This window comes from Fusarium graminearum, chromosome 2, assembly GCF_000240135.3.
Source record: "Fusarium graminearum PH-1 chromosome 2, whole genome shotgun sequence".
NCBI lineage: Eukaryota > Fungi > Ascomycota > Sordariomycetes > Hypocreales > Nectriaceae > Fusarium > Fusarium graminearum.
The window spans coordinates 7,543,489-7,562,308 of record NC_026475.1 but is presented as its reverse complement, the minus strand read 5'-3'; the positions used below and the strand labels follow the sequence as shown (position 1 = coordinate 7,562,308).

Here is an 18,820-nt window from a genome sequence, read left to right as displayed (position 1 = left end):
TCTCTTTTACCTCAATAATTTTGGTGTTATCATCAATGAACACAGTCTCCATGAACTTGGGCCGAGACTTCCACAGGAAATTAAGACGCCAATCCAGAGGGTAGACAAGTCACGTTTTGTGTGGGCAACACAATGTTTGCTTCTCGTGCTCTGTCAAGTAGTGACAAGTCAATTCATGCACGGTCAAGTTCAAAAATATTGCCCCGAATTAGTGTCCCCAGTTTGGGAACGGCAACAGCATCGACGATGTGATTCGTCTCGAATGTTCCTCAATCATTGCCAAGAATACAACTCAATGTACTGAGAGGAGAGCGTGGATACCCATGTGCGGAGTATTGAAGATGAAAGATTCAACATCCATTTTGACCATCACTTCTAGAGTGGCGGGTGAGGCTGATAATCCAGCCGACTCAATATATGACAGGTCTCATCAGGCTTCAATTCTTAGCAATCATTCCCACATTCCCCTGTTTCAACCCACGCAGCCGAAATCAACTATCAGATATCGCTCGCTTTCCCCGAGTAACCTTTTGGAACCAATAAACTCAAAGAATCACAACGATTGCATGCTGTCGTTGACATCTCATATCCAGACAAGGGCCCGGTTGAAGCTTTACTTTGAGCCCCTGAAATGATCTTCCGGATCCCCAGCACTCCGTATGCACTGCAGATTATCCGTATAGGAGTAGATATCATCGGCCTATCAATTACTGTGTAAGCGATCGTTGCAGAGCACATGCGTGTTTCTTCATTTGTGATATATATACCATGCAATCCGTCCTGTCGGGTCCAACATCATACGATATCATCTCTCTTCATTGTGTCACAACACATTAAGAGACATCTGATTTGCCAGTGATGGCGACCGAAGCTGAACAGCAAGCAGCAGCCAATGCCTTCATCCAGGAGGTATGGGGCCTCCAAGGAGCGGCATACCTCGTCGTAGGTCTTCGTTATTATAGTCAATTCTCTTCCTTCGGCCGACGCATCCAATGGGATGATATTCTCATGCTGTTAGCTACAGTTAGTCAGTCATCATCTCAGCTGTATCGGGCTACACTGACCTCACGTGCTCTCCCAGATAGTATACACTGCTGAGTCAGTGGCTGCATACTTCGTCGTCGCATACTGGAAAGGCTTGGCGAACAACGGTATAACACCTGCGCAACGTCAGGCGTTGAGGGACGATCCGGATAGTCCGGAATGGGCACTTCGAGTCAATGGATCCAAAACTCATGTGATTGGACTCTTACTTTATATGACATTGTTATGGCTACTGAAAGGCTATTGGGTCATCTACTATCTCCGCCTCACGTATGTATCTCATTCTTGATAGAATTTAACCTTTGACTGACCATTCTTGCAGCGAAGGTGTGGCTTCAGCCAAGCGATATGCTCGTTGGGGCACTATTATCATCCCCGTCACATACGTATCTTGCTTCTTGGTAGCCTTTCTCAAGTGCATACCGTTTGAGAAGCAATGGCAGGTCGACCCAGAGCCACAGAGTATGTCGTCCAATCATCCCAATGAGGCCCAGCCTAACTTTTGTTGCAGACTCTTGCCTACCAGCTATCACATATATACAGACCATTTATGTTATGGCCATGAATACCGCCACTGACTTCTTTCTGATGTCAATTCCCCTTCCTGTGAGTATCCTACCTCAACACTCCTTGTTCATTCTTAAACTGACGCATTACCTCTAGATGATTTGGAAGGCTAGGATGCCTTGGCGCAAGAAGGTCGTCATCATGTTCATGTTCAGTGGCGCACTCTTGGAGATGGTATTCGGAATCTTGAGGGCCGTGTCTATTCTCACAGTAAGCCGACTCATTACCGATCACGTATCCTAGTCCTATTCTTGTGCTGACATTACTCTTAGAAAGGAAACACGGATCCAGCTCAGTCGGGCTACTGGTCTGTTCGCGAATCATTCGTCAGTTTTGTCGTCACAAATCTCCCCATGGTCTATCCACTTCTCAAGCGAGTCGTCGAGAAAACGGTCTCAGCTTCCAAGAGTGGCACCCGCACTCCAGGCCTAGGCGACAGTCAGGGTTACCGTCTCGGGGACTACAAAAACAAAGCCAATTCACGATCACGACCTGATGAAACTGATCTCGGAGACACGGTCTGGGGATCGAAGGATCATATTGTGCCCGCTGATGGGCAAGCAAGTGGTGATGACACCTCGATTCAAAGTGCTAGCAAAGCACATCGAGATTCACATCTTGGTATAAAGTCTCAAAATATCGCAAAAGCCGTGGGTGGGCTCCAGCCGAGCAAGAGCCACGGGAAGAGACAAGGATTGGAAGCAGGGCTTGGGGAGATTATGGTGACGTCCGAATATGTAGTACGGGTAGATGAGTAATCTGGAAATAGCTTAACTGAACATAAACAATCGTTATCAGACGCGATGCTATATATAGAAACGGTTTCGTTTCGCATTTTAAGTGCTTTGCGGGATGAATCATCTGTTGGCGTTACCAAGGCATTCGTGGCAGCGAATATTTAGCTAAATGATGCCAAGAACCACACTACCTTTGTTTTATCACATATATGTTATATTATATGCATTTGTAAGTTTCTTCAAGGCCAGGTGAGACGGTATGAAGCAATATCCTTGGCTGGTTCTTCCATCCTAAAGTGGAGATGCCTCCTTTTCCCCTCACTTGTGCGGCAGAGATATCGGTCAACTTGGCCAATACATTAACATGAAGCTTGACTTGATATAGATCCTCACCGTCAGCTATCCTGTCGACTCAGATAAAATGGTCGCAACCCTGAAACACTACTCACTTCAGACGACCCTGACTGGAGTTGAGGCCAACGGAGTGACGCAATTTCGCGGAATACCCTACGGTCATATTCCGCAACGATTTGCCGCAGCCGAAAAGATTAATGACTACCCTAGAGAGCTTAATTGCACCACGTTTGGGTGAGTAGATTGTGTGATAAGAAGCTTTGAGATCAAGAAAGCTGATAGGACAGCCCCCGATGTCCTCAAGTTCCTGTTGACGTTGGTCACCTATTGCGTGTGCCGTCCCACCATAAGTTTCCCGACGAACCTGAGGATGAGTTCAGTTGTGCAAACCTGGACGTTGTCTTGCCAAGTCCTGACACCCTGAACCGCCCTGAGATGCTGCCTGTGTTTGTTTGGATACATGGTAGGGTTATTTTTGTTTCTGTGTAGCTGAAGCCAGCTAATAGTCAAATGCAGGGGGATCTCAGGCTGTTACGTTTGGAAGCGCCGCGTCTGGTATCTGTGGTATGAAACAACCAGTTCATCAATTATTGTCACTAGACAAGGAATGTAGAACTTCGCTGATAAGCTTCTCAGACATGACTACTGTCGTGGCTGATTCAATCCGCCTTGGCACTCCAATTATAGCAGTCTCTATCCAGTATCGACTCAATGTCTTTGCCCTGGCAAGTAAAGATGGACCTCCAAACCTTGCGTTACGCGATCAGGCGCTAGCTCTGGAATGGATCCAAGACCATATCGCAGACTTTGGTGGTGACCCGGTAAGCAATGACCAATCTTTAATTGAAAACAACCACTAAAAATATCTCAAGAAAAAGGTTACATTGGCCGGAGAAAGCGCCGGCGCAGTTTACTGTCACGCTCACATTGTAACCCAAGCTCCAGTCAGTCAGTTCATCCTGTCTTCAGGATCCTTGTTCCTGTCGCCTCCCCAACCACCGCATATGGTTTCAGCCCTTCGCGACAAGGTTTCGAAACAGTTTCAGGGGATCGACATTACCATGGTCTTGGAAACTGCCCCGACGGACAAGATTGTCGAAGCTGTCAAACAATCTGGGCTACAGTCTTTTTTCCTCGAATGGGAGGAGAGGTTTAATGGATGGGAAACAAGCACTGGCGAGGCTGGGGCTTTGCTGCTAAGTGACGTCCAGAAAGAGGCGAGACTACCCTGGAGTTTAATATTCACATTCTGACGATGTACAGGCAGTCATTTGGCAAGCAGGAATATGGGCAACAGACATTGACGATATAGTAAGCGCTTTCGACGCTGCAGGTGAACACAGTGAGGAGCTCAAAAAGCTTTATCACATACGTTCAGACAGACCCTCATCGTGCAAAACAGGGGCACTGGATTTCATCAATGACTGCAGATTCGTGTTTCCTATTCATCAGCTCGAGGAACTCTGGAAAGATGCACGAAAACCTGTGCATAGGTGTCTCATAGACGAGTCAAACCCATGGCAACCTTCAACCGGGGCGCACCACGCAGTAGACTTGGTGTTGTTGTTTGGAGGTCTTGATCTCAGTCATGCGCCTGCTGCGGAGATAACTGGACAGGCTTTACGAGAGGCATGGATCAAGTTTGTTAATCAGACTGAACCTTGGCCAAATGCGTCATCGTCGTCTTATGGCTTTGGGCCCCATGGAGTGTGCAAGGAGCTGGAGGACTGGGAAGTACAGTCGCGTCGAAGGGTAACGGAAACAAACAAGCTACGAGGCATGGATCCTATATTACTCGTCAAGGCGTTCATTAGTCTCGCAGCAGGAAGAGGTAGCTTATCAAACTAACACACACAAATATCTTTCTTTATTTTGTTTCAACTATGAATAATATCAAGATCATGCTCCCTTTCGCCCCGTTTGACTTTCCATGCTGCGCTGTGACTCAATCTGACAAGCTCCATGACAAATTCGCTAATCTCTCTGATTCCCTCAATTTCCTCCATCGGCAAATTCTCTGCAGGTATTTTACGCGTGATGTTACTTATCGACGACAAGATCTGCAGATCGCTATCCGCTGTGTTACCAAGCGGATGAATCAAAATGTTCATGAACAGTGGCATCGCAGCCATGGGAGCAAAGTGCGACACGATGTAGACCGCATCCTCTTTCCAAAAGTCAACAACTGTGTCGAGGATGCGAAATATCGAGCGGCTTGCTTCGATTGAGAGGTCTGCGCTCGAGTGCACGACACTGTGAAGGTCGTCGGGAAGGTTTTCTTCCAAGTCGCCACATTTACGGACCAGGGTATGGATGTTGATTATGGTGAAGAGGTAGTCGAGTTGCAGGTTGATGAGGTAGGTGTGGTCTTCCAGGCTCATGTTTGAAGACAGGGAAGCGGATAAGTCCGAAACGATGGATAAGCGAGGTCGATAGCGAAGATCCACAGACACTCGCCACTCTTCCAGTTCGTCATCAAGCTCTCTGACGCGCGCGAGTAGTTCACACTCAGTATACTTAAACGCCCTCGGTGAACAAAGCATGCGAACAGCGTTCTCTTTAATCTTTGCGAGATTCATGTCTCTCGATTGGTTAAACCAAGGTGGTTCTTCGGAGTCGTTCACATCGCAGTAGTCGGAGGAGAGAAGAGGAGGTTTGTCGGTGCGGAGTGATACATCCTTGTCGAAACAGTAGCATATCCAAAACAGTCTGCGAATATGCAGTTTGGTTTGATGGTCGAATGTGGGACTGTGCTGAGGGAGAATGGCCAGTCGAGATAGAGGAAAGTGACCGCCGAGATCACAAACCATGCGGCATGCATTTGCGAATGTGACTGAAGCTTCGCGACATCGTCCTCTCACTTTCTGACACGCCCACTAGAAAGATAAGTCAGTGCCAGGCAAAAAGAATCTGTACTTTTGCATTACTCACCAGAAGGAGAGTGCCCTGTAAACTGTCCAAGTTGGTGTTGCCATTGTTGAGTGTCAATAAGCGAGTAGCCTCGTAAAGACAATCTCTTATTTCCAACCCAAGTCCGAATTGCTGAAGGTCTGTTGTGCGCATCACAAGAGCGGTGATCGCCCAAAGACAAGCCTCAGCTGGGGCACGACGTCCAAGATCAACCTCATCGTACGCTCTGTCGATGGTGTCCTGGAATAGACTTCTTTCCAAGATGGGGAAAAAGACTGATGTCTTGGACTTGAAAAATGCGTCGACAATGTTTCTGACAGCTTCCTTCGGCGGCAGTATTCGCGTTTGATCAGAAATCGGCCAACAGTCCAGAGGCGGGATAACGCCAATTGGATTCGCAAAAATGTTAAAGTTTTCGAGAAAGACTCTCTCACCGGATCCATATGTGATCCATTGTCTTCCTCGCTCTGATAAAATACCGATACCTTTAAAATACCAATTCGTGCCGAGCTGACATGGCGATAATTTGTAGCAGGGTTTACTCAGAGCAATATTGTTAACTGGAAGGTCAGAGGGACTTATGACTGATGGTAGGCGAGCAATGGTTGTTGTGACGGGCGATCCTCCTCCAAGTCGAAGACTGGGTGGACTGGGGAAAGCCAATGGCCTGTCTGAGAGAGAAATAGAGGCGCTTCGGGCGGGTGCGCTTAATGCAGTTTGGAGAGCTTCTTCAAGAGACTCGACGCGGTGAGACAATTCCTGCACAACATCGGAAGTGGTTCTAGTCCTTGATTAGACAGTTCCTGGGTTGTCGCGGTGAAAGAAGAAAAGGTACCTCTTGTTGGGGTCTTTCTGAATGACTCTCTCAAAGGTGCAAGTTAGTCCTTGGCTTTCGCACCAGTCACAGGGTTCGCCCTGGGTCTTGATCAAGCATTGGATCTAAAAAATCAGGAATTATTAATGAATATCCAGGAAATGTAGGCATCATATGACATTTCGGGCCTCCAATAGTGGATTAGAACTGGATGATTACCTTTCGCTTGTAGCATACATCGCATGCACGTCGAGGAGGCATCCTGATTTTTCGATAAATTAAAAGGTGATGCCAGTGTAGGTAATCGGAAAGACGGAAATGAGGAAGAAAAAAAAGATGGGGGAAGCCCGAACTAAGAGCATGGGCGATCCATTAGTGATTAAGGTACAGCAGCTTCGAGCTAGGGGGTAACTCCTAGGGCCCCTAGGGGGCAGGAGTACCGTTTAGTCGGTCCTGTAGCCCCGTGGAATTTGTTTCATTGTCGAGTCCCAAGTTCCAGACTCTTCCTTTTCCAACTCATGCAATAAGGTTAGGCGAGATCGAAAACGAGCCATCATCGGTAAATGCTACTCAAACGCTGTCAAGGTGACCTTGATTCATCGTCATAGTCACATTCTGACTATCGACAAGGAGAGGGATAGTGATAGAGGGCTGTGCTGGATCAAAAGAGACGGGATGTGACCAACAGCTCTTTTGGGCGTCCTCACTCCGTCTCCGCTGACTCAGTTTCGGTAAACTGTACTATTGGTCACTTCAGACGTAATGCTGGCTCAGATCCATGTCACTCTCGCTGATCTTACCCCAAACAGTTCCTCGGCCTCCCGCTCTCCGATGAAGTAATCAGATCTACACCGGTCTTGTCGCGATCTAGCCCAAGAGCGGTGATTATCAGATCTCCCGTGTAGTGGCCATTGGCTATCAACAGTGACAACGTTTCTCACATGAAGCCCCCCTCTCTTGTTTCTTGATCTCCCGACAAGACGAAATAAATGCATTATCCCTGCCCTGAGACTTAAGCTTAGTTTCCAGATCCAACAATGGAATACCGATTCCATGGCACAGGATGGACGACCAGATATAAATTGTTTAATTGCCCCACGCAAATATGTAAATTAGAATCCGAAAATAGAGAGACTCACTCATCACAGCTCACTGGTTCTGAGCTTTCGCTTGTCTTTTTCTATCCCCACCAGTCAAGCTTTCTTGGGACCTAGGATCCTAGCTAAAGACTTGGCTTTCTCTTCCAATTCGTTCCTCCATCATGTCTGGTAACTTCCTGGACCCCAAGGCCATGCTGGACCCCCGCCAGCGGTCTCTCAGCGAAGCAGGCACTGTCTCTTCAGTTGGCGACAACTCAACCGTCGTGCCCAGTCTCAACCAGCAAACTCCGGATGAAAAGGGCATCAAGTTCCCTCCTGTTCCTGTTCCTGTCTCCAACAATGCTCCCTTCTCTCACACTCCCGATGACCTCAACGAGCTCCTCAACCCCAAATCTCTCGACAAACTTAGAAGTTTTGGTGGTCTGCAGGGTCTGGCTCAAAGTCTCAATGTGGATGTAAACGCCGGTCTCAGCGTGGATGAACTTCAAACACAAAACGCTTCATCCAATGAAAGAATCCGTATCTACGATCGCAACCAGCTCCCTGCCAAGAAGCCAAAGTCAATCTGGCGATTAGCTTGGATCACCTTCCAGGAAGCGGTTTTGGTTCTCTTGACGGTGGCTGGTACCATCTCACTCGCCCTTGGTCTCTACGAGACATTCGGAACAACCAATGCGCCTGACGACCCTACACCTGTTGATTGGGTTGAGGGTGTCGCCATTCTCGCTGCCGTTGCCATCGTCGTCGTTGTTGCTTCTCATAACGATTGGCAGAAAGAAAAGGCCTTTGTCAAGCTCAACACCAAGAAGGATGATCGTGAGGTCAAGGTTCTTCGATCTGGCAAGTCAATGCTCATCAATGTCGTTGATATCGTTGTTGGCGATGTCATTTACCTCGAACCCGGTGACTTGATCCCTGTCGACGGTATCTTCATCGATGGACACAACGTCAAGTGCGACGAGTCTACCGCTACTGGCGAGTCAGACGCTTTGAAGAAGACTCCTGGTGCAAAGGCATTCACACCCAACCCCAACAGTACCAAGGAGGCCGATCCATTCATCATCTCCGGTGCAAAGGTCCTTGAAGGTATGGGTACATTCATGTGTACTTCAGTCGGTGTCAACAGCAGTTTTGGCAAGATCATGATGTCCGTCCGCACCGATATCGAGTCTACTCCTCTTCAGAAAAAGCTTGAGAAGCTTGCTGTCGCTATTGCTCAGCTTGGTGGTGGTGCTTCAGTTCTCATGTTCTTCATCCTTCTTTTTCGCTTCTGTGCCAATCTTCCTGGTGATGATCGACCCGCTGAGGAGAAGGCTTCGACATTTGTCGATCTACTTGTCGTTGCCATTGCTATCATTGCTGTCGCTGTTCCTGAAGGTCTTCCTCTTGCTGTCACCCTTGCCCTTGCTTTCGCTACCACTCGTCTTCTCAAGGAGAACAACTTGGTTCGAGTCCTCCGAGCTTGTGAGACGATGGGTAACGCTACTTGTATTTGTTCAGACAAAACAGGAACTCTGACGACGAATAAGATGACGGTCACAGCTGGTCGCTTTGGTTCTTCCACATTCACCTCCGACATTCCCTCATGGGCATCCAGCCTTCCCGCCGACAGCAAGAAGCTCATCACCCAATCCGTCGCCATCAACTCCACCGCCTTCGAAGGCGAGGAAGATGGTATCGCCACCTTTATCGGCTCCAAGACCGAGACCGCTCTGCTCCAGCTCGCCAAGGACCATCTCGGTATGCAGTCTCTTGCCGAAGCACGCGCCAACGAAACTATCGTTGTTATTGAACCCTTCGACTCGGCGAGGAAGTACATGACTGCTGTTATCAAGACCCCCACTGGTTGCCGACTTCTCATCAAGGGTGCTTCTGAGATTGTGCTTGGATATTGCAAGACCCAATTCGACCCTTCTAACAGCAACGTCGATGCTTTGGATCGTGGGGCTGCTGAGAATGCTATCAACGCTTTCGCTGAAAAGTCCCTTCGCACAATCGGCATGGCCTACAAGGACTTTGCTGAGACTCCCGACCTCGAGAACCTCAGTGATTTGACTCTTCTCGGCATCGTCGGTATCCAAGATCCTGTCCGTCCTGGTGTCCCCGAAGCTGTTCAGAACGCCCGCCGCGCTGGAGTCGTCACGCGAATGGTTACAGGTGACAACATCGTCACCGCACGCGCTATCGCTACTGAATGTGGTATCTTCACTGATGGTATTGTCATGGAGGGTCCCGAGTTCCGCAAGCTCTCCGAGGAAGAACTCGACCGTGTCATCCCTCGCCTTCAAGTCCTGGCCCGTTCATCACCCGATGACAAGCGCATCTTGGTTACCCGTCTCAAGGTTCTCGGCGAGACAGTCGCTGTGACAGGTGATGGTACAAACGATGCGCCCGCGCTCAAGGCAGCTGATATCGGTTTCTCTATGGGTATTTCGGGCACTGAAGTTGCCAAGGAGGCTTCTGAGATTATCCTCATGGACGACAACTTTGCTTCGATCATCACTGCTCTGAAGTGGGGACGTGCTGTCAACGATGCCGTGCAGAAGTTCCTCCAATTTCAGATCACCGTCAACATTACCGCTGTTATTCTTTCCTTTGTTACTTCCATGTATAACCCTGACATGGAGCCTGTGCTCAAGGCTGTGCAGCTTCTATGGGTAAGTCCCTATCAAACAGCCTTTATCAACGATCCATACTAACCTTGACAGATCAACCTGATCATGGACACTATGGCTGCCCTTGCCCTCGCCACCGATCCTCCTACTGATGACATCCTCGACCGTCCTCCCCAGCCCAAGTCTGCGCCGCTCATCACCATGAACGTAAGTGCATTACCATCCGATCAATTCTATAACCATACTAACAATCACAGATGTGGAAGATGATCATCGGTCAATCCATCTTCCAGTTGGTCGTTGTCCTCGTTCTCTACTTCGCCGGCGGCGCCATCCTTAACTACGACACCAGCCTCGAGGCCGAAAAGCTCCAACTCGACACCATCATCTTCAACGTCTTCGTCTGGATGCAGATCTTCAACGAACTCAACTGCCGACGCCTCGACAACAAGTTTAACGTCTTTGTCGGCATCCACCGCAACCTGTTCTTCATCTTCATCAACTGCATCATGATCGGACTCCAGGTCGCCATCGTCTTTGTTGGTAACCGCGTTTTCGATATCGACCCCAACGGTCTCGATGGTGTTCAGTGGGCTATCTCCATCGTTATTGCTGCTTTCAGTCTGCCTTGGGGTATACTGGTCAGAATATTCCCAGATGAGTGGTTCGCCAAGATCGTTTACTTTGTTGCGCCACCCTTTGTTGCTGCATATGGCTGGATGGTTAATGTTTGGTGCAAGTTCGCCAGACTGTTTAAGAAGTCCAAGAAGGCAGACAGCGAGAACGATGGATCTTCTATGGAAGGCGGCAAGGAGAAATCGACTACATCGGGCCCAATGATTGTTGAGCCTCACAGGGGTTAACTCTGAGTTCGACCAAGGGAGAGAAGTAATTAAAAACACGGAGTTAGAAGATGTAACAGTCATCAGTTTGTATTTAAATAGAGAACATAGAACATAATAACTTGTATACGATCTAGTTATTACTATTTTGCGATGCATCCATGACTATAAGCAAGCCATCAGGGACCTGATACGTGATTGCTTCCTCGACGTCGGTTGTTGTCGAACAGCTGAAAGAACAGCTAAAAGACTTGACACAACCGCTATCTCGAACTCCGATGTCGAAGTGGATGGAAGTAATAAAACTCCATGACTATAGGATACAGGCAGTTCGTTCTCGAAACCGTGGTGGTGGTAGATAGCCAATATTGAACTATCAACCTCGCCAGAATGCTTCTCTCCTACATCAACTAATTCGTATCGGAGTGGTCCTTTCTCATTTGGGTGGACCTGCCATTCATATCGACTGTCATTGGCATCTTTATCGCCGAAGATGGCGCTAGTGATGGCGAAGTATGGATATCGAACGAGTTGTCTCTTCGTCTGCTTCTCGGGTAATGGGAATACAAGATGACCAGAGCTATGAGCTGATGTTGTGCTGGTATCTGTGTGGATAGGATACTCAGTTTCTTGTGAGTTGGGAAGTAGCCTAAAACTATCAGTCAAAAAAGGCCCTCTGTCTGTTGACTAAACTTACACTCGTGCCTCGACAGGATCTTGACCTAGGATTCTTTCACGAACAGACATCGAGGTGCTGTCATCACCAACATCCACCAAGAAACGGGCATTGTCGCCAAGAAACTCCCCATTTGGCTTGCGAAGAAGGCATAGCTCAACCTTGTAGTCCCTAGATCCCATAGGTAACTTTCCGATCTTGTCAAAGTATTGCTCGGAAATTTCGTATATTGGAAAGTGAGAGACTTCTTCGTTATGTCTTGGGAAGTAAAGTACTTTTGTCAAGTGTGATGGGACTTCGGAGATGATGTTTTGCATCAGGGGCATCTTGATAAACGTTGAGCGTAGTGAATTATTTATACAAAGTGAAGGTTGGAACGGAGATGGGTGTTCAATGACATGGAATAAACATGTGGTACGAGAATGGAGTACAGTTATATATCCGTTGTCAAATCTTATGATGACATCTTACGACACCCTGGGAGTAATTGCTTCTGAAAGCCAAGACATAGGTCGGACTGAGAGTTTGGTCATGATGGTTGAATCCTGCGCTTATCCTTCCCCGAACAACAGCATTCACGAACCAGCGTCGGACTTGGCCAAAGACAGGGAATTTGGACGGTAATGAGTTCTGTTTGTCATCTCCGAGTGGGTCACCACGTCTCCGACTCCGATTCTGTGAAGTACTTACCTTAGTAGGCACTTGACTAAAAATCAGCTCGATCGGACTTGTTTTGTGGTCGGAGATAACAATAATACTAAGAATGCATGCAGTATTAAATAACCAGAGGGCCCAGGGAGTAAATAAATATACAAGTGGCAGTCTGATATCTTGTATTTTATCAACTTGGATCTGAAATATCATCAACCATGGCAATCAAACCATCCATGCGATCGTTACTAGCCAAAGTCACAGGACCTAGGCGACTCAACATTACAATCACGTATGTCCAGAAAGACTATTATGCAATTACTATTGTCGCTGACTGGACATTTGCAGACCAGATCACGATTATGTTTTCCTCACCGGTCACGGCTCTGAGTCGAATGGCCAATATCTTCGAGGCAAGGTTGCCTTGTTTGTACCCGAAAAGCAGTGTATACAGGGCGTGCAGCTAAAGTTTACAAGTCGAATGTGGCTTGGGTACGTTTAAAGACATTTCAACATACAGGTTCTCATTCTAAACAATTTTAGGGATCATGCATCACCCACAGAAAATGCTGCAAGATGGCAACACAAGGAAGAAACGATTCATACCTGGAACCCTTTCTACGTCGCCGACCAAATAGGAAAGTCAGTCCCAAATGGCAAACAATACGAATGGTCCTTTGAGCTTTTTATCCGAGGTAACCAAGATGAGACGTTCAAAGGTTGCACTCGCTGTAGCATCACATACCTCCTCGAAGCGTCAACCATCCGTTCAGATTCCTCAAAGAATGCCTACTCGTTTACACCCATTCGAATCATCCGAACACCAGCCTTTTCTTCATACGAGCTTATGGATCCTACGTCAGCACATGGCAAGTGGTCAACAATGGCAGAGTACAACGTTTCTGTCCGACATCGAGCAATAGCATTGGGTGGCCTGATTCCCATCGAGGCTCAAGTTGCACAGCTTAGTTCGATGAGCAACGTGTCGAAAGCACGATTTTACTTGCGCGAAACACATACTGTTGAGGACAAGTCTTTGTCAGAGGGCATGTCTTATGAAGGGCAGCGCATTGTCACAGAGTGGCCTCTGAACTTGGACCAGTCTGGACAATTGCAATCTTGGCAGCAATGCTTGCATCTTCCATTGGCAGTAAGAAAGTGCTCACCAGATGTTTCGATGCACGGGATCACAATCAGTCACACTTTGCATTTTGAAGTAACGATGGTCACGGACGGTATCACAACAGAGGTGCGCTTCATTTCTACTTGCGGCCGAGAAGACTACTGACATTCGCTAGGAGGAGGTTTCGCTACCTATCCACTTGTTCATTTCGCCCGAGCTTCCTGTCAATGGATGGGGCGTGTTCGTGAGAAATAACGACATAGCATCGAAAGAGGTCAAGAATTTGTTGGCCGAGGGTATAAGAGTTCCACCACGATACTGCAGGGGAGACTTTGACCTAGAAGAGTATGGTATACCTGTCGGTGTGCCGCCGCCCGCATACAGCGAGTGTTGATACAGTAGGACGTGGTGGTCTTTATTTAACGCCGGTAAATCCGTCATAGGCGGCAAAGGATACAGTAGGACGATGGTATGCATGAAAAAGAACATAAATCATTGTAGCGAAGCAAGTGTATAGAGCAAGCATTTTATTAAAGATAGAAATTTCCTTTGTTCGTGAGTAGATCAACTCATAATGTTTTCAGGATAATCGCTCTGGGGTGTTATGTATTGATCCCAGACGGCCTAATCGTGTCAGCGACTTTCATTACCATGATGATATTGAACGTACCCAATCAATTGCGTCTGGTCTGAACCAGTCAACGTTATTCGCCCAGTCCTCAAACCTGAGTTCAAGATCCTCCGGCAGGACTGTCAGCTCAGGCTCTCGCTTCTTGAGATATGATCTGTCCATGTCAGTCACCGCATCAATCAGCATAATCTGAACTACTTACCGAAGGCAACGAAGAATGCGGTAAACATTCGAGCAAGCGGGACTCTTCATCTTCAGAGTCTCCATTCTTGTTAGAGCAGCATCGATGGCACTCATATGTTCCGCTAGATCTGAACTATCAGGCATATCGAGCATACAGGACGTCAATGCAACGGCGCCGTGTAATGAATTACAACTAATGGCACCCTTGACGAGCCATCGGTAACACTTCATACGAGGCAGCTCAAAGAACTGGTGGTGGATGTCCAGAAGCGCCAAGCCAGATCTTATGCACTTTTCTCGTGATTCGGCATGGAAATGGTTCGAGCGGGAACTATGGAACGGTCGGTGCAGAAGAAGATACAGTTGGTGCGCGTAAGTTTGGAGGGTGCACCAGTGGACATAACCCTCTGTGTCGAGGATACTTCTGTTTCCGTCGACAAGGTATATAGCGTCCCATTCCTTCTGTTCTTTTGCAACTGCAGCATCGTATCGAAGTAGGATCGTCTCATCGAACTTCTCATTGCTCGAGATGTGCGAGCAGATCTGAGTGGAAAGCTGGAATAGTTGGACTTGGAATTTGATGAGTGTCATATCAGTAAACTTGGATCCTGGAGTCACAGGGGAGTCCTTGATACCATGCTCTTGGATATCAGTGTCATTGACCCAAGCCGGCATGGCAGCCGTCATCTTCAAAAGGTAGGTCAAGTCGATATCCCGAAAGCAAAGTGCCTGGTCAGTGTGGATGATCAGAATTCCCGCCCAGCAACGTCTATGTCGTTCTCGCTCAATGTGATTCGATATTGGGGCACCTGCATGGCATCTCAAAGCAGTGGCAATGTTCAAAGCAGTTCCAAGAAGTGCCCATGCGTATTCTGGTCCCTCGTTGTGGGATATCATGTATACCAGTATCAAAAGTGCTTCGAGGGTATCGAGATCATGACGGACGAGGAACTGATCTTGTGAAAGGGACATCATGGCTGCGTTGCGAAACTTTTGTGATAATGCTCGCAGATCTCGAGGGACGTTTGGGTCCTGCCATAAAAGGTTCAAGCCAGCATCGTCGGGTCTGAGGGTCTCGAGAGTGAGCGAAAGGATGGCGAAGAGCAGTGCTAACCACGATAAGCTTGTCTTTTCTGGGGCTTCAACGAATGCCAAGAATTGTTTTTGAAAGGTTGGACCGTGTATAATGTGAAATATTGACGATAGTGTGCCAAAGTACCGAACCACCAAGTACTCGGTTATTGAAGCGGGAGGGAGTAAAGCCAACAGCTCTTCGATCGGGACCGTTGGACCGAGAGAGAGAGTAACAGTCGGCCTCTGCGCGTCAGGCCCAGTAGGACATCTCTCCACACGAGGTCTTTGAAGGATATTATCCCATCGATCCTGTATCGGCTCTGGAGTTCGATTCGGGGATGAGGCAGCCTCTTGAGGTTGAACCTGAATTTGTGGCTGAGCCTGGGGTATGATGGTGTCAAACTGGGGCTCAGCAACTTGAACTACAGGTTCGATGTTGGAGGTTCTAGTCTTTCTTCGGCCCCTTGGTCCAGTAAAGTTGGATCCGTATGCGCATGAATCTTGCCATCCTCGCTTCAAACACGTGCTGCAGGGCAGTTGTCGGTCGCATTTGAGCTTGGAGTGTCTGCAGGGATCACAGTTGAGAGGCTTTCTGGGCCGACGCCTTGGAGGTTGGACTCGGTTGGATGAGCCGGTGCTGCTTGGGCTTAGTTGATCCATGTGAGCGAAATGTTGTCAGTGGTATGATAGATGATGATGAAGCTGGGTTCTGGTCATATGAGAAATCGGAGTCGGAATCGGGATTAGAGTCGGGTTTCTGTGGCGGACACGATTATGTCATGTCCGTATACAATCCAATTAGCCTGCTCTCGGCAGTCATCGGAGATTGCTTTTAATCCAACATTTCTACATCGTGGTTGGATAAATACCAGGATAACTTACTTGCATTACTACTTGTTTTAACCGTATCGCAGCGTCAGCTTGTATGTACATTTCGCTAAACGAAAACTGATACGTGATAGCGAGTCTTCTACTTAACTTGACTAGCCTCTGGCCCCTCTGCGATGTAACAGTGCCAACAGTCAAGGGCCCAAGTCGGAAAGTTTAGACATGATATGATGCCTACAATGATCTTCCTAACACACAACATCCATTGTTCCCTATTGAAAGATCATCTTTGAATGTGAACAGTCTGCGATAGTAGAAATTATTGTATAGCGAAAGTCGGTGAATCCGAAGAATATCGGGTTCTAAGAAAAGATAGCGCCACGACACTAAAAATAACATCTTCAGCGAGGCCCACATGAACACTTCATACTGCCGATGCGTCACCTTGATAAGGGTCCAGAGATCCATTTCCCCCGCAGCGAGGTTTTGCGATACCCTTTTGTCTACTGCATCTTAGATTATACCTCGCTGGGATTGATTATATCAGCTGCGAAACTAGATATCCACTACCAACAGAATGACTGACCGATACGTTGCTGTACATGAAGCTGCCAACGGCCCTGGTGACGCTCGACCCACGGCCGATCAGATCATCAAAGACGAAAATCTTGAAGGAAAACTTAAAGACCACGTTATCTTCCTCACCGGTTGTTCAGCAGGTATTGGCGTTGACACTGCCAAAGCGCTTTACCTCACTGGAGCGACCCTATATCTCACCGCCCGCAACCTGGACAAGGCCAAAACAGCATTGGGGGATCTTGTACAAGATGACCGCGTTCATCTCCTTGAGTTAGATCTTGAGTCACTCGACAGCGTTCGATCGTGCGCTGCCAAGTTCCTATCAGAAAGCCTGAAACTCAACATATTAATCTGCAATGCTGGTGTCATGTGCACTCCAGAGGGACGGACCAAGGAAGGCTTCGAGACTCAATTTGCGACCAACCATCTTGCTCACTTCTTACTATTCAACCTTCTGCGACCATCATTACAAAAGGGCGTGAAGCCGGACCGCGCAGCACGAGTTGTTATGCTTTCATCACTTGGTCATCGCTTTGGAGAACCAGACTTCAATAATATCAACATGGAAGGCTGTTACGATCCTCACAAAGCCTACGTGAAAAGCAAGACTGCTAATCTCTGGACTGCTAACGAGATCGAACGGCGATACGGTTCCGAGGGTATCCATGCTTGGAGCGTTCATCCGGGTGCTGTGTTAACTGACTTGGGAAGGCACCTATCCGAAGAGCAAAAGAACAGTCTGGGTGGAGATCCGTACTTGAACAGTGTGTGGAAGTTTTCGTCGCAGGGTGCTGCGACGACTGTTTGGGCTGCGACAGCCGAGGCTTTAGAAGGGCAGGGCGGAAGGTATCTTGAAGATTGCCAGATTATTGGCAAGTGGGATCCTTCAACTTCGCGATACGCACCTGGTTATGGGGACCATGCGTATGATGAAGGCAAGGCGAAGGCATTGTGGGAGAAATCAGTATACTGGGTAGAATTATAGCCAGTATTGGCTGCATGTAGTAGATATTACATCTTGTAAATCCCAATCTCTTCCTCTTGATAACACTAAGTACTATCTAGATCACGACAACGTAAAGTAACAAGAGACGTCCTTAGTTCAAGTATACAATACGAAACCGCCTATGATCGTATCCCAAACATTCATCCATAGGTACATTGTCCTTTCACCTCCAAATCTTACCTACGCATATCTTCCTAAGACCATAGATATCTTCTACAATATTCCAATAGCCACATCTTCAACAGTTGCATTTCCAATGCTACCAGTCCATTTATCGATTTCGTATTTCCAAGTCTAGCAGTTACACTTGTTGTTTATCGTGTCGCTAAAGGGGTTCCGATCAAGAATTCCAAGCCCTGTAAGCTGCAAGCCAGCATCCTAGTTGGCGTTCAGAAGGACACCTTGCTCGCGAAGGATATCGATTGTTTCACTTGCCCATTCCTGGCAACGTCGAAGAGGCTTCCTGGGGTCAATCCTCTTGATTCCATTGAACTGTTTCTCCGGCGGAGGATTGGACTCGCAGACAGCCCGAAAGCGATGCGTATCGTTAGCTGCAATCACTCCTATTTGTGTCATTTTCTCGAAGGTTGCCGACAACCTTGGATCGGATTCCTGTCGCCTAACTTCAAAAACACAGCCCATTTGTATGTTACCGACTACATGAAAGACAAATCCTGTTTCACCCTCGGCGTCTTTGACGAAAATCGAGTGGTGGTTTAGCGGTACTCTGAGGTACTCAAGTAGACAGAAAGGTATGACATGTTTGATGTAGTGGTAGTTTGATTATTAATCAAGAGAACAATGTGTAGGTGAATATAATAGAGAGATACTTGTAGGTGTAGTTGAAGCCGTGGTAGGTTGTTGTATTTGTTGCAGAATGTGGTGATTGTTTGTTGTTCAAGAGAAGAGGGACATATCTCAGCATTTATATACATTCTTGTGATTTCTGGATTGTCAGAAATTAACCAATCTTGAGTAAGCTATGTTATTCTTAGACCTGTTGGTTCTAAAGTCAGGTGAGGTATTGTAAATTGCTACCTAGCCAGCGCTTAGGACGACGGAACTACCAACATCAAAGGAGACTTG

The 18,820-nt window shown here is 47.6% G+C and overlaps 8 protein-coding genes across 8 annotated transcripts; 5 read left to right on the top strand and 3 right to left on the bottom strand.

Moving 5' to 3' along the window:
- Nucleotides 1–858: 858 nt before the first annotated feature.
- Nucleotides 859–2,369, top strand: FGSG_12490 (uncharacterized protein; the record flags this gene model as incomplete). Its single annotated transcript, XM_011324258.1, has 6 exons — nt 859–942; nt 1,082–1,314; nt 1,367–1,506; nt 1,556–1,650; nt 1,708–1,821; nt 1,884–2,369. 6 exons carry the CDS (start codon nt 859–861, stop codon nt 2,367–2,369), a joined length of 1,152 nt encoding a protein of 383 aa, XP_011322560.1.
- A 151-nt stretch (nt 2,370–2,520) lies between these two features.
- FGSG_12489 (uncharacterized protein) lies at nt 2,521–4,550 on the top strand (the record flags this gene model as incomplete). The annotated part of the gene is made up of 6 exons (XM_011324257.1): nt 2,521–2,577; nt 2,734–2,936; nt 2,990–3,165; nt 3,219–3,523; nt 3,575–3,907; nt 3,966–4,550. The coding sequence occupies 6 exons, from the start codon at nt 2,521–2,523 to the stop codon at nt 4,548–4,550; spliced, it is 1,659 nt and encodes a 552-aa protein (XP_011322559.1).
- A 29-nt stretch (nt 4,551–4,579) lies between these two features.
- Nucleotides 4,580–6,687, bottom strand: FGSG_03201 (uncharacterized protein; the record flags this gene model as incomplete). Its single annotated transcript, XM_011324256.1, has 4 exons — nt 4,580–5,578; nt 5,634–6,393; nt 6,448–6,551; nt 6,646–6,687. The coding sequence occupies 4 exons, from the start codon at nt 6,685–6,687 to the stop codon at nt 4,580–4,582; spliced, it is 1,905 nt and encodes a 634-aa protein (XP_011322558.1).
- Nucleotides 6,688–7,687: 1,000 nt separating this feature from the next.
- Nucleotides 7,688–11,041, top strand: FGSG_03202 (uncharacterized protein; the record flags this gene model as incomplete). The annotated part of the gene is made up of 3 exons (XM_011324255.1): nt 7,688–10,183; nt 10,235–10,348; nt 10,399–11,041. The coding sequence occupies 3 exons, from the start codon at nt 7,688–7,690 to the stop codon at nt 11,002–11,004; spliced, it is 3,216 nt and encodes a 1,071-aa protein (XP_011322557.1). The 3' UTR covers nt 11,005–11,041.
- A 107-nt stretch (nt 11,042–11,148) lies between these two features.
- Nucleotides 11,149–11,985, bottom strand: FGSG_03203 (uncharacterized protein; the record flags this gene model as incomplete). Its single annotated transcript, XM_011324254.1, has 2 exons — nt 11,149–11,632; nt 11,681–11,985. 2 exons carry the CDS (start codon nt 11,983–11,985, stop codon nt 11,149–11,151), a joined length of 789 nt encoding a protein of 262 aa, XP_011322556.1.
- Nucleotides 11,986–12,528: 543 nt separating this feature from the next.
- On the top strand, nt 12,529–13,827 carry FGSG_03204 (uncharacterized protein; the record flags this gene model as incomplete). The annotated part of the gene is made up of 4 exons (XM_011324253.1): nt 12,529–12,602; nt 12,659–12,802; nt 12,854–13,559; nt 13,609–13,827. The coding sequence occupies 4 exons, from the start codon at nt 12,529–12,531 to the stop codon at nt 13,825–13,827; spliced, it is 1,143 nt and encodes a 380-aa protein (XP_011322555.1).
- Nucleotides 13,828–13,997: 170 nt separating this feature from the next.
- FGSG_03205 (uncharacterized protein) lies at nt 13,998–14,391 on the bottom strand (the record flags this gene model as incomplete). The annotated part of the gene is made up of 3 exons (XM_011324252.1): nt 13,998–14,057; nt 14,104–14,218; nt 14,267–14,391. 3 exons carry the CDS (start codon nt 14,389–14,391, stop codon nt 13,998–14,000), a joined length of 300 nt encoding a protein of 99 aa, XP_011322554.1.
- A 2,335-nt stretch (nt 14,392–16,726) lies between these two features.
- On the top strand, nt 16,727–17,713 carry FGSG_12488 (uncharacterized protein; the record flags this gene model as incomplete). Its single annotated transcript, XM_011324251.1, has 1 exon — nt 16,727–17,713. One exon carries the CDS (start codon nt 16,727–16,729, stop codon nt 17,711–17,713), a length of 987 nt encoding a protein of 328 aa, XP_011322553.1.
- Nucleotides 17,714–18,820: the final 1,107 nt, after the last annotated feature.